We start from the raw sequence: 15585 nt of genomic DNA, 5'->3' as shown, positions 1-15585 counted from the left end.
TAGGGCAGCAACCATACGTAGGATTCATCTGAAAATTTGTGAGGGGATAGATCTTATTCTGATGGACATTTAAATCTTGAAAGATGTGCCCTTAATGTCTTAAGTTTCAAAGATATAAAGCAAAAACTCCATTTTACCACTATGTTCTAATTTTACCCATGTTGGCCATTTTGTTTGGTAGGTGGGGTCATCAGACACATTTTTTAAACTATATACCACAATTATGATTGTGGCCAAGTTAGTTAAAATTTGGCCAAGTAGTTTCAGAGAAGAAGATTTTTGTACAAAAAATGACAAAAAAAGTTGTTAAAATTGACTATAAAGGGCAATAACTCCTTAAGGGGTTGACTGACAATTTTGTCATGTTGACTTATTTGTAGGTCTTATTTTGCTGACCATTAACGCTGTTTACAGTTTATCTCTATCTATAATAGTATTCAAGATAATAACCAAAAACTGCAAAATTTCCTTGAAAATTACCAATTCAGGGTCAGCAACCCAACAACAGGTTGTCCAATTCGTCTGAAAATTTCAGGGCAGATAGATATTGACCTGCTCAACAATTTTACCCCCATGTCAGATTTGCTCTAAATGCTTTGGTTTTAAAGATATAAGCCAAAATATACATTTTGCCCCTGTGTTCTATTTTTAGCCATGGTGGCCATCTTGGTTTGATGGCCAGGTCATCGGACACATCTTTTAATCTACATACCCAAAGGATGATTGTGGCCAAGTTTGGTTAAATTTGGCCCAGTAGTTTCAGAGGAGAAGATTTTTGTAAAAGTTTACGGACGATGGACACAGGACGACAGATGCCAAGTGATGAGAAAAGCTCACTTGACCTTTCAGGTCAGGTGAGCTAATAATGAGCTTTGTAAAAAAACAGATATGACTTAAAACACAAGTAAAAAGAAGGTATGAATTTTGACAAAAATTGTGTGTATTCTACCTCCCCATATCCATAGTTTGCGAAATAATTTGTTGAATATATTTTCTTGAATGAAACATTGCAGTTTTGGCTAAAGGTCTTTGTTTTCATGATTTATATAGCCTTTAAAAGAAAGGTTAATTCAGCAAATAGAGAAATGAAACATACTCTAATTGACTCTAATATTCTTAGCAATAGCATGAATAGTGTAGAGACCAACAGTATTTCATTATAATGCTAATGGCTTCAAACTGCAGATCACTGAACATAAAAACAAAACTTCTAGATCATCTAAGATGTATTTCAGCTAATGATATGGAAAAATAGGTTTTAATGATAAAAGGGGTGTATAACTCTTGATGATATAGGTTAAATACAAGCAAACAGTGTATGTGTTAAAAATCCTAAACAAATCATATTTTCATTTATAATACTAGAGTGAAATAATCTTGCTAATCATGCAATGTGATTGGTTACCATTATCCCATTTCTTTTTTGAACAAAAAAAGAAGATCAGAATAATAAATGTTATTGAAATCGGGTCTTCCCAACACTCCAGTATAATAAAATAATTATTCAGGCTTCACAGGGGATGTCCTATATCCACATTGCATGAAGGCTCAGGAAATATAAAACACTGACAGGGAAAATAGATCTGTATCTCCTGTGAAGATCCTAAATAACAAATAGTATTCTAATATTGATACAGAAATAATTCTCAAAGCAGAATATTACTTACCACTAAATAAGAAAATAAAGTAAACCAAACTGAAAAACATTAAACAACATTAAAGTTACTATTTAACATGAACAGATTAAAAGTAAACAAAAAACATGAACAAAATTCTGGAACCAATACAAAAATTTTTTAAATTAAAATTACAAAATTTGTGATTTTTTACAAAAATCAAGTTTTTACCATTTATTTTAATTTGTCAATCAAATATGTTATATGTAAAACTAATGAGCAGAATTTCAATAAAATATATAAGGCACATCTACTTATAATACATAACAACTGTGCAAAATTTCATTGGCCTCTTACCAATACTTTATACAGAGTTTTTGATTTATAAAAAAATTACAAAAAAAATGGGTTTTTTAACTGGTTTTTTTTTACATAAATTAAGTATTTCAGAGTTAATGAGACAAATATCACTAAAATATACATATCTACATGTTATGCACAACAAGTGTGCAAAATTTCATTAGGCCCTACCTTTTCTTTTGGAGGTTTTACATTAACAAAAAATCTTGATTGGCAGACAAAATGAAAACTACCTGGCTCCCACATCAGGATGCAGGGCCCTAATAATTAACATACCACTGATCATTTACTCACTTGTAAATCAACAACAACAAAAAATCTTTACAACATATAGAAATTGGTTTGTTTTTCACAATTTACCAGAGTTGGTGTTTAGATTAGGACCTTCAACATGTTGGTTTATTTCCCACAATGCACCTCTTGCAGCATGTCTGACATCCTCTTTGTCTGAAAGTTGAAGCCTGTCCAGTTCTAAAAATAAAAATGAAAATATGACTTATTTATTCAATATTTAGAAATAGAGAGTACCAGTGGAGGATCTAGAAATTTTAGTAAGTGATATAGGTTAAATACACTGGCTGCCTAAGAGGGGGCCCATTTCCGTCACAATTAAGCGATTCTCTATATAATCAACCAAATTTTTTTCTCAAAAGGGGGGCGGGGCCCCCTAAATCCGCCTCTGAGTACATGTGAGCATTCATTTACAATGATTTCAATTTGTTCATAGTTTCTTACTAAAAATGTAAAGTACTTTACTTTCGGTTTCTTTTCGTTTGATTAAATCAGAGACATATACACATATTGTGTATATACGTGTCTGATTAAATAAACAAAGCAATCATCATATACAGATTTTAAATGCAGAAAATTACCAAAAAATACTGAGGAGTAAACAATTATACATTGTATTATTCTTACCACAAAAACTATATAAGTGACTGATAGAAGTGTAATGTTTCTCAAAATTTGTGCTTTTTTCACATTTCTTGATCGGTGTGAGAAAATTGAATGTAAATAACTGAAATAAGATTACTTTTTCTTTTAGTATTTTTTTTTTAGCTTGTATTCAATTCTATAAGATGCAAATATCTGTACAATAAAAATATTCACCTTCTAAAAGTTGAGAATTTATCTTCATTTTCTCTTTGTTTGAGTCGTGGAAGGACAATTTCCAAATACCCGTTACTGTTAAACATACTTCTTCATCTGAAAAATTCTTGGATAAGATTTCTAAATATAGATTTAAAACATCTAATGACATAAGTTTCTCCTTGTTTTCATCATTTGCCAACAGATTATTCAAGCCATGTAGTATTTCTGATACGTTCATCCCATATTTGTATGACATGTGATTGTCAGAACATTTAGCATTTTTCAGAATATCAATGATGAATACAAGCACTTTACAGTCGGTACTGACAACATGAATTTCAGAATCATTAACTATGTATGACATCACAATCAAACATTTAGCTCGGATCATTGCAATCTTGGTCTTTGATAATCTTAACATCACAGACAGAAACGGACAGCTTCTCAAACTTTCCTTAAAATTTGAACAATGTCTGCATATATTGTGCAGAATTCCAAGAAAAGCTTTGATAATGTATTTTAGATTTTTGTTTTCTTCAAATAAATCACATTCTATGATTAGCCTCATTATATTATATAAGTTCTGAAGTGCTTCAGTATCTCCAATTGTTCGCTTACAAAACAATGGACTTGAATCCGACAACATCCAAGCAACATTTAATATTGACTTTACTTGATGCCATCCTATAAAAGAATCTGTTTGTTGAAAATCAACGTCTTTTAAATGTTTCAGACAGTTTTTAAAGATGATATTATAGTCTGCTTTGACAACCCTCTCTACAGCTGCTCCACATTTTTTACCCTCTTTTTTGTCTGGTTTTAAACAATTCCATATATGTTCTAAATCTTTATTATGTTTTATGTCTAGTATATCATCTCTTTCTCCTAAAACTCTAACCAATCCAGATAGAGACAACCTTTCATCTTCAACATTCTGTAACAATCCTCCTTTAAATAGAGACAAACTTCTTGCTGCTTCTGTACTTGGAATGTGATTAGATGTTTTACAATTTATTTCCTCGTCTTTTGGTATTGGTGGTGTTTCACAACTATCTCTTTGTGGAAGATTTGCATTATTATTTTTATCAGGTAGAAAATCATTGACGCTAGGGTCACTTTCAAGTATAGAGTCTGGAAGAATCTTTAACATCATAAGATGGCTGACATCTGGTTTCTCACCTCTATGTTGATAAGATGTTATTAATCCGGTATCTGTCAATGAAGTAACCATGGTAACAGGTTCATTCCCACAAATGTCTTTCTGTTCAGCCTGACATTCTTTACTTTCGTCTTTTTTATCAAAAGCAATATTTTCCTTTATATTCTCTTTAGGATTTGTAACGGACTCGTCATGAGTTTTTCGAATGCACTTTTCACTCTCCTTGGGTAATTTATCAGGCAACACACTAATTAACTTACATGACTTTATATCATCATGTAATGTTTCCTTTTCCATCTTACAAGAAGAAAAATTGTCTTATCATATGCTCTTTTCCAATACTAAGCATTCAATACATTCTGAAAATAGATTTGAATTGATCAATTATTCATTTGATATATATTTATTGACTTTAATAAACAGGAATCATTGTTGAATGAAGTTGTTTAATATGTATCTTTGGTTTATATTTATTGACCTAACAGTCTATGCTAACAAATGTGTTCTCAATCTAATTAAAATTAAATCTCTGCACTTGGTCCCCGTTGTTAATATGTTGTGTGACATATAAACAACGTTTTGTTTTGTACATGTTTTTATATGTGTTCATGTGTTTCAGCGATGATCCTTTTATACTGGATTTTATACTGAATAAAAGAACAAGGAGCAAGCGCAGAGATTTAATTTTAATTAGATTGATGTGTTCTATATGTATGTCACTGGTATCTTCAGTGAAAAAAAGAATCATGAACAGTTGACATGGTCGACAGACAATGACATGGTCAACAGGTTGACATGATCCACAAGTCAACAGGTTGCCATGCATGGTCAATAGGTTGACTGGGTCAACAAGTCATTCCCTGTGAACTGTTTTGAGAGCTTGCACATATAAATGTGTATTAAAGAACTGACCATTTATCTTTTGAGGGAGGCAGTGTATTTTTTTCTTCCGAAAAACAATTATTTAAATTCATTTGTAATTAATTATTTATTAAAAGGCTTATTTCAGCAAAGTCAGCTTTTTTTCATTTTAGTTTCTTGTGAAGTTTTTTCAATTTTGTGTTTACTGTACATGCTGTAGAAACATAAATTTTCGTGGGGTTAAAACTTTGTGTTTTTTGTCTCTATATAAGATTTCATGGGGATTTAAATTTCGTGGTTTCCAGTAAATGGAAGTGATATTATATGTTGGTTAAATTTTCGAGGGGGTTTTAATTTCGTGGATATATTCTTTCCACGAAATAAACGAAATTAAATCCCCCACGAAAATTTCTGCTTTTACAGTATAGAAATTCTTTTAACTGACAATTAATTAGAGAATAAATCAACTAATGCAAAATTTAAATAGAAAAATATTCAATATGTGATCAACCCACTATAAATTCATGAATGCATGTAGTAAATGAGTTCATTGTCAGTGTTGTTCTGTCACAAATTGAATATATTTTTATATATTCAAATTCTTGGAACAGTTGTTCATTTTTATTTTATTGGAGGACTTTACAAATAAATATCCTGACCTAGTTACCATGATAACAACTTAGCCAAAGACAGCGGTGGAAATCAATATTCAGTAATATGAAGTGTAAGAAAAATAAAACTCAGTAAAAATGTGCAAAACAAGATTGGGGAAGGGGAGGTGTGTGCACAGCATGCATAGCAACTGATGAAATGAATATTCAGTATATATCATAAATCAGTAACTGCTAGTAGTCTGTTGTTATTAATGTATTAATGTCATTTTGTTTATTTTCTTTTGTTTCCTTTTCTGACATCGGACTCAGACTTCTCTTAAACTGAGTTTTACGGTGCATACTATTGTGTGTTTGTTTTTTCTACATGGGCTGGAGGTATAGGGGAGGATTGAGATCTCAAAAAACAAATATTAACCCTGCCACATTTTTGCGACTGTCCCAAGCCAGGAGACTCTGGCCTTTGTTAGTCTTGTATGATTTTTAATTTTAGTTTCTTGTGTATAATTCAGAGTTTAGTATGACGTCCATTAACACTAAACTAGTATACCTATTTGTTAAGGGGCCAGCTTAAGGACGCCTCCGATGCTGAAGTCACAGGCACTTGTTTCTATCCATTGGAAGGTTGACTATCCATACTTCTATTTATATGGATAGTCAACCTTCCAATGGATAGAAACAAGTGCCTGTGGCTGGAAATTCTCTCTGCATTGAAGACCCATTAGTGGCCTTTGGCTGTTCTTCTTCTTCCAGCTTAGAGGCCACAATCAACTGTCTGATTATTCTGCCACTGGGTGTTGCACATGAAAGTCCAAAGAAAAATTTAATTATATTTACATTTTGTGAAAGTTAAAATCCTATATACAGGTGCTCTTTAAAAACAAGTGTTTATGTCTATTTTGTCAGCCAAGCCTTGAAGCATTCAAAACTCGGGGTGGTGGTAGTGGATAATGGTAAGGCATTCTATTCCCGTATTGATTTTGGATAGAATGACATAAACTTTCCTTATATCAGTTCTACAAGAGGAACCTGGAAACATCCAGTACAAGTTGTTCTTAATGCTCGGCTTGTTGGAATGAGCCTAGATGTTGCATCTATATTAACTAAGCAATTAGTAATTTTGTACATCATGCACATCCTTGTTGTTGATCTCCTCTCTTCTAATTGTTGCCACTCGAGTTGCTTTATCATGACGTCTACTGATGATGTGTTACAGTATTTGTTAGTAACATACCTAGCCCCTCTACGTACATTTCAATTTTTTTCTTGTTGTTTTGTTGATGGGGGTCCCAGACTGTGCTTGCATATTCTAGTGCTGGTCTTACTAATGACTTACATGCATTTTCTTTCAGTTGTTTGTTGTTTGATGTTAAGATTTCTTTTTAAAAACCCAATAGTTTTATTTGCCTTTAGGCAGATGTTATGTACATGGGTACTCCTATTTAAATATGAGCTGATGGTAACTCCAAGATATTTTGCATCCGATACTCTCTCCAGTACATGGCCATGAAGGATATAATCTTTTGTGATTGATTTCTTTTCTTGATGATGGTCATGACATTGCATTTGTCTGCGTTGAACTTCATGCGCCATCGTTGTTCCCAGTCTGATAATTTGTTCAAGTCCTCTTGCAGTGTTGTGTCTTGTGGTATCTGCATCTGATGTTAGTGTGAGATAAATGATTGTGTCGTCGGCAAACAATCTTATTCTTGATCGAACCCCCTCTGGCATATCATTAATGTAGTTGTCAAGTATTAGCCGCTGTACATTTACTAAGTAACTAACATCACTAACGTTACCTATTGTTTACGTTGCCTATTGTTTACGTACGTTGCCTTGTGCGCAAGGCAAGTCTCATAACTTGAATACAATTTGATATGAACACAACGCCTTTCATTACTAACCCTAAAGCGAAGTACTAACCACAAGAAACACGATACACAATATTGGTGTCATGACCCATAGAGAAATTGAAAGCAATTCGTGGTGGTCACCGCAGTGCAGTTACAAGATTAATTAATAGAACAAAGGATAGAATTTGGCAAGATGATATTGAACATGAAGAACTTTCATCTGCCGCAGAAAACCTTACAAAGAAGAGGAACCTGCTTGAATCTTTAGACTCACAGATCTTAGATGGAACCAAATTAGAAGACATGGAACAAGAAATTCTTGACGCGGACGATTATGCAATGAATATTGAAGTCGCCATTCGCCGATTCAAGGAGATAGTTTCTGGAAACAAAACAACATCATTTCAACAAACGTTGAGTGAATCAACTTATGTTCCAATTGCAAATACGCTTGCAAACCACAACTCAAACCATTCAGAAAATGTATTTTCCGTAGATAATAACTCCGTGTATACGAATGCAAACCCAACAACAACAACAAACTTCTATCACAAATTACATAAGCTTGATCTACGGAACTTTACGGGAGACATATTAACATGGCAGGCATTTTGGGAATCGTTTGAGACAACCATTCATCACAATCCCTCTTTATCAAGTATACAAAAGTTCAGCTATCTCAAATCTCAGGTACACAGTGAAGCTGCTCAATGCATATCCATTTTATCTCTATCAAATGAACACGCAATGATATTGTTAAAGGAGAGGTATGGACAGACACAAACAATTATAAACGTGTACATGCAGAATCTACTTGAACTTACACATCCGTCACTTACACCGCACAGCATAAGAGCATTTTACAATAGAAAATTGCCCGACGAAATGAAAAAACTGATGACCAGAGAACACGGAAAACGGAACTGGGATATAAGGTCCTTTAGAGAAGCAATCGGCAAAGAGATGTACGTACAGGAAACTGGTAATTCAGATAAATTAGACAGTTTCACACCCACAGCGTCATTTAACACAGCAGTTGAACCCAAAATCTCTGCAAGACCTCCAGTCAGGGGTACTACTTGCACAAGTGTATTTTATTTACTTGAAGAAGTAAAAAAAAATATACACATATAAGTAAATTTGTAGGATACTTATACAAGTGAATTTTATTTACTTGTATAGGTAAAAAAAAAAATTGGCTTAGTTATGTCCCTTAGGCATTCAGAATTTTTTACTTGTATAAGTAAAAAAATCATCCTTTCTTCTTTTCTTGATTTCATAAGATTTCTTTGCTCTAATAGAATTTTAAATTGTGTACCCTTTACAGATGTTTTTACTAATCATTTAAGTGTAATTTCATGGACAATGAAAATCCCATTTGTCTGTTATCTTCATAACACTGCTTATTTACAAGCCCCAAAGGAGCAATTTTTGATTGCCTTGCGCAAATATACAAGATCTTTGCTCAATCAGTTTCTTTGATGAAATAATGAGATGAAACATTGAACTTTAATGAAAAAATTTGAGCAAACCTGGGAAAAATCATTAAAGACATGATTTTACATCTCAAAACTTGAGGATTTTTGTGGGATTGTAAGAAAAATTTACTTATACAAGTAAATTTTTTAGAAAATTAAGGGGAGATTATTCAAACATTATTTATTTACTTATATGTGTATATTTGTTTTTACTTCTTCAAGTAAATAAAATACACTTGTACAAGTAGTACCCCTGACTGACCTCAATATGTAATAAATCAGTTCAAACCCAAAACCTGTATTTATTGCAAACAATTACATTCGTCCGTCAAATGTTCCAGTGTTGTAGACAGAGAGAGCCGCTTAGCTATCATTGAACAGAAAAAAGTATGTTACAGTTGCTTTGGAAGTCATAAAGTTTCAGAATGACGCTCGCGTTTTAGATGTAAAAAATGTGATAACAAGCACCACACTGGTCTTTGTGACAATGATAAGAATCAAGAAAAAAAAAGCGTAAGTACAGCAAATTCTTTACCGCAAAATACCATAATAAGTACAGCAGAGAGCGAAAATTATGCATTAACATGTTACTCGTCGACATCGAACATTAAACCAAGGACAGACCTTTTATTAAAGACAGCCATTTCACCAGTTTGTGTAGATGACAGGTCAGCTACCGCTAATATTCTTTTAGATGAAGGATCTCAGAAGTCGTTTATTAGCGAGGAATTAGCCGCTGAATTGCAATTAAAACCGATTGGAACCTCGACAGTTAGCCTAACAGCATTGGAGATGAAAACAGAAAATATATGCAATTTGGACATTGTCGTAATAGATTTACAAACTCAGAATGGAAAGAAAATACCAATGGAAGTATTGATTGTCCCTACTATCGCAGCACTGTTACACAATCGCACGCAATATAATGCTGCTAATCTACCTTACCTCAGTGGACTTAGATTATATATATATAGTGCACCCTGTAAGCGACATGGATAAATTCAGGATTTCATTTTTAATAGGTTCTGATTACTATTGGGATATCGTAGAAGACACAGTTATCGGTGGACCAGGCCCGACCGCAGTAGAATCAAAACTCGGATACCTACTTTCTGGACCAATGAAAGACTCAGCTGGACCCACATCCTCATCTTTCATGTTACAACACAAGACAGAAGAAGTCGATTTGAAATGTTTTGGAAAAATCGAATCAATGGGAGAAGTATCTGACAATTCAATTAAATTTGACAAAGACTATTTTGAGACGTATCAATCAAACAGCAACACAATGAAGAACAATGGTAGGATTCACACATTTAGCAGGGAACCAGGAATGATGAAAATCCACGGAGACAGAGCACCGAGTAAAACTGAAGCCAAGCTAAAGATTCAAACATGGACTTAATATTTTCAATCATGACAATATACTTCTCGGCGCCCCCAGTGTCAAGTATTAGCCGCTGTACATTTACTAAGTAACTAACGTCACTAATGTTACCTATTGTTTACGTTGCCTATTCAGTATTGTTTACGTAACATTGCCTTGTGCGCAATGTCTCATTACTTGAATACAATTTGATATGAACACAACGCCTTTCATTACTAACCCTAAAGCGAAGTACTAACCACAAGAAACACGATACACGATAGTAGTAGAGGAAGAGTGCTGGTCCAAGGACTGAACCCTGTGGTACACCAGTTTCTACATCAATGATGCCAGAGCTTACACCTTCAACCACTACTGACTGTCTACCACTTAGGAAACTCTGGGTCCATCAGTTGGTTTTTCCGTCAATCCCGTATTGCCTTAGTTTATAGATCAGTAGTGAATGGCTTACTTTGTCAAAAGCCTTGGATAAGTCTACATGTATGTTAAGCAATCAGTTTGCTTTCCTTCGTCCAGCTCGTTTCCTTGTCTGCTCTATGCCTATGGTCGTGTTGTTGTCTCTTTGACAAATTCCCCATTTCCATTCTTTGTAAACTAAGTGGAGCATATAAACAAACCTGATAAATATTATTATCTGGTTATTAATATTGACAACGGGAATCCTCAGCAGCAGCAGCAAAGGGAGATAAATCTAATAATAAACGAAAAGCCAAAAACGGGTAGGAAGATTCCGTATTTTATTAGTGCTCTTTAACAATGATAACGGCAGTGGCGTAGCTTGCCTTCTGTTTATACCGAGGCAGGCGGTCAGGGGGCACAGCCCCCATTGAAGCTATCGAAGTTTTTACAATTTGAACAAGAAAAATCGTTAAAAAAAAGTTACTGTTCAATGTTATTTCATCATAATAATGTTAAAATGTCTTACTATCTATACTCGAAACTATAAAAATAACAAAATCGTACCGTTATGGTCTCACTAATTAGAGACAAGAAGAATAGTTTAGCGACAAGAAGACTTTTTAACGACAAGGACGTCCTTGTTTAAGGACAAGAAAATATTTTTTTTTTTTATTAAAATTACTTATTCCAAATAATTATTAAAAAGATATGCATAAGAAAACAAATTTAGTGTATTATGATATTAAGTTTACTTGTGTTTTAGAACAATTACTATTTATCTAATAATTTGTTTTTAAAACTCTCTTTCTACAATATATAATAGGCATAATAAACGTGCAAAATGCATTATTAGTGCATCATTGTCGAGAAAATACAGACACAAATTGTAAAATACAATCGGAATTGAAATCCAACAAGAGGAAAACACATTACCTCAGTGTTTGATACCACAATTACATTAGTTATAGCTGAGAATCAGGTTATAGCAATCTTGTTATTGGTTCAGATGAGGAAAAGACATTAGTTAATTCTATGTCTTCTATCAAAGACCGTTTTCATCCATAAGTTGTTGGATGTGTAAAAGTTGATATAATATAGTCTTAGATTGATTCATATTATACTCCGAATTATTATACACAAAAAAATAAAATGAACCAGATGCTCCGCAGGGCGCAGCTTTATACGACCGCATAGGTTGAACCCTGAACGGTTGGGGCAAGTATAGACACAACATTCAAGCTGGATTCACCTCTAAATTTGGATTGTGATTAAATAGTTGACACAGCATAGGTTTCTGACACAGAATGAATGTGGTCTAATGAACTTAAAATATTTTTTTCGCCTTTGAGCAATTCACTATGCTGTGGAATATTAATCCTCTCAAAAAAATCTTTGAAGAAATTTTAATTTTCAATTTTTGCGGTCGTATAAAAAGCATACAAAGGTCAGAGGCTACTGACTTGGGACAGGTACAAAATGCGGCGGGGTTTAACATGTTTTTTTTTTTTAATCTCACCCCTCCTATACCTCTAGTCAATGAAGAAAAAACAAACGCACAACCATACGCAGAGTAAAACTCAGTTTAATAGTCCGAGTCCGATGTCAGAATAGGTAACAAAAGAAAATAAACAAAATGACAATAATACATTAAATAACAACAGACTACTAGCAGTTACTGACATGCCTGCTCCAGACCTCAATTAAACTGAGATTCTGTATATACTATTATACCACTCTCCAAAGTTCAGGCCGGGGTTTGGCGCACCAGCAAACATGTTTAATTCCTCCATATTCTGTATATTCCTGTCCCAAGTCAGTAGATGTCGTTTGATGCTGGATATCATATCTGTATTTCGTTCGTGTTAGTACTCTCATTTTAATTGTTTTACATTTATCATTTCGGGGTCTTTTAAAGCTAACTATTTTATATGATATGCTTATTGCTGAAGGCTGTACGGTGACTTATAATTGTTAACTTCTATGCCATTTGGTCTCTCGTGAAGAGTTGTCTCATTGAAAATCAAACCCCATCTTCTGTGCTTCTAATTTTACCCACAACTTTTGAAATTTGATGAAAGTATTTATTTTCATTTTTTACATTAAAAGAAACAAATTATTACACTGAAAAAAAAACATATATTCATTTAGCTGTTTGGATCTAACCAAATGCGCTAAGAAGTGTAGTTTTTTTGTTTCAATTTATTAGTCTCTCAAACTAAATAAATTCTTCTGATATTTGCCACTGCACGATAAGTAACCAGCAGTCAATCTAAATTTTATTAATTCTTTCTAGCCACTGAACCAGTTCAAAATGAGACGTACTTTGATTTAATACAACTGACAGTAAGTAAACCTCCCTTCTGTACTGCATCTTAAAAGGAACTTACAAATATTTAATTCCAATGAGAAGGAACGTTTTAAATATTTTTATAGGTTACACAATCTAATTAAAATACAATTCTGATTTTGTTATACTATGTTATACTATCTATGAGCTCAAATGTAATAAATCTTATTATAAAGAAATCAAGAGATCTATAGATACATTTTTTTGCATGGAAGTAAGAATGTTCTGAGTGAGCATTTGTTTTGGTTGTGGGATGAACAGATACACAAAAAATAGCATATTTTACAGTTCTGATACTGATAGTGATGAAGAAGACAGAAGGTGGAGACATCTATCGAGATATGATGAACGTGATAGGGAAAGAAAAGGAGATGAAGATGTAAAAAACTAGAGGCTCTCAAGAGCCTGTATCGCTCACCTGACTCTACTTGGGTTTTTGAAATCATATAAAAACAGATAAAATTTGACTACAAAGTAACAACACTTGGCAAGCACCTCATAAAGAAAGGACTATTCATGCTATGTTTGATTTCATTCAATTCAGTGGTTCTCTAGAAGAAGTCATTTGTATGCATTTCCCATAGGGTCCTATGTTAAACTAAGTCCTCCATCTTGGATGATGGATCGGCTACAAAGTAACAACACTTGGTCAGCACCTCATAAGGAACATTCATGTCATGTTTGGTTTCATTCCATTCAGTGGTTCTCTAGAAGAAGTCATTTGTATGCATTTCCCATAGGATCCTATGTTAAACTAAGTCCCCCTCTGGCGGCCATCTTGGATGATGGATCGGCTATAAAGTAACAACACTTGGTCGGCACCTCAAAAGGAACATTCATGTCATGTTTGGTTTCATTCCATTCAGTGGTTCTCTAGAAGAAGTCATTTGTTTTCATTTTCCATAGGGTCCTATGTTAAACTAAGTCCCCTGCCGGCGGCCATCTTGGATGATGGATCGGCTACAAAGTAACAACACTTGGTCAGCACCTCATAAGGAACATTCATGTCATGTTTGGTTTCATTCCATTCAATGGTTCTCTAGAAGAAGTCATTTGTATGCATTTCCCATAGGGTCCTATGTTTAACTAAGTCCCCCGCTGGCGGCCATCTTGGATGATGGATCGGCTATGAAGTAACAACACTTGGTCAGCACCTCATAAGGAACATTCATGCCATGTTTGGTTTCATTCCATTCAGTGGTTCTCTAGAAGAAGTTCAAAATGTAAAAAATGACGGACGACAGACGACGGACGCCAAGTGATGAGAAAAGCTCACTTGGCCCTTTGGGCCAGGTGAGCTAAAAAAGTAGAGATAGTCTCCCTGGTGGGCCGCCTGGGGAAGAAGAGGAACAAGCACAACCAAGACGAGCTCCCAAGATTGATGCCTCCTGGGTTACTACCAGGGGCTCCCCTGGATGAACTCCATAAATTAACATTGTAGGGAAACAAACACAATGTTGCCTATTATTGTATGACTTTGTTAGTGCTGCTCAGTCTTCAATAAGTAAAAAAACCAGATCTAATTTTTTTCTCCTCATTTCTACAGCAAAATTCTGCATCATTAGTTCCTTGTGCAGCTGTTAATTTGCAGTTGAAATGCCAGATTCAATTTTCAGGAAAATTAGTTGTAACTACATAAGCTCTTTAAAGTTTGTTATAAATTATATAATAATCCTTTCTGAAGTATTTGTGATAAGTTATAAATTGTGAGATATCTCATAGTCTGTACCCTACCCCCTAAGAGTCAAAGATTGTATGTTCATATTGAAAGGTCCTCCTCTTATGATGTTCAGTCCATTGAGGGGTCCAATGCCAAGTATGTTACCACCAGGACCACAGCTTGTTAGCAAATTTCATGAAACATGGTGAATAATGATCTTCAAGCACGGAAACTAATAAATAAAATGTGTACAGTGACTTATACTTGTTAATTTCTATGTCATTAAGTCGCTTGTGGAGAATCGTCTCATTGGCAACCATACCAGATCTTCTTAATTTTACTTATGGTCCAAGAGATAGAAATTTTGTACAAATATCAATCTATCAATAGCTGCTGTGACATTGACCTTTGTCCTCAAATCAATAGTCTTCTTTGTCAAATGGGGGATTATAAAACCAAGTTTGATTAAGATATTGTTTCCAGACTGGGATTTTGGGAGAAAATTAATATGCTGATGGTCGACCAGTTGAGCTGAAAATACAAACAAAATAATGCAAATGTAGGTGGCTGTGGATTCATTAATATTTGTTGGATACCAATTTTCGTGGATTTCATGGGTACAGGAGAACCAGAAATTCAAATGTTCCACGAATAACAAATTTTGTAAAGGAATGTAAACAGACTTTGCTAAAACCAATAAATTAGATATCCACGAAAAAATTTTGTTCTCAATCCACGAAAATTGGTACCCACGCAAATAAA

General features: G+C 34.0%; 1 protein-coding gene across 1 annotated transcript in view; it reads right to left on the bottom strand.

Moving 5' to 3' along the window:
- Positions 1 to 4660, bottom strand: part of LOC143064015 (uncharacterized) — a 36573-nt gene extending 31913 nt beyond the window's left edge. The window contains exons 1-2 of the mRNA XM_076236509.1: positions 3087 to 4660; positions 2337 to 2447 (exon numbers count right to left, since the gene is read on the bottom strand). Coding sequence (XP_076092624.1) covers positions 2337 to 2447; positions 3087 to 4524 — 1549 coding nt within the window. The 5' untranslated portion in view covers positions 4525 to 4660. The remainder of the gene's footprint in view (positions 1 to 2336; positions 2448 to 3086) is intronic.
- Between the last annotated feature and the right edge of the window lie 10925 nt (positions 4661 to 15585).

This window comes from Mytilus galloprovincialis, chromosome 2, assembly GCF_965363235.1.
Source record: "Mytilus galloprovincialis chromosome 2, xbMytGall1.hap1.1, whole genome shotgun sequence".
Lineage (NCBI taxonomy): Eukaryota > Metazoa > Mollusca > Bivalvia > Mytilida > Mytilidae > Mytilus > Mytilus galloprovincialis.
Note: the sequence above shows the minus strand (reverse complement) of the source record. Positions and strands in the feature narration are given on the sequence as shown.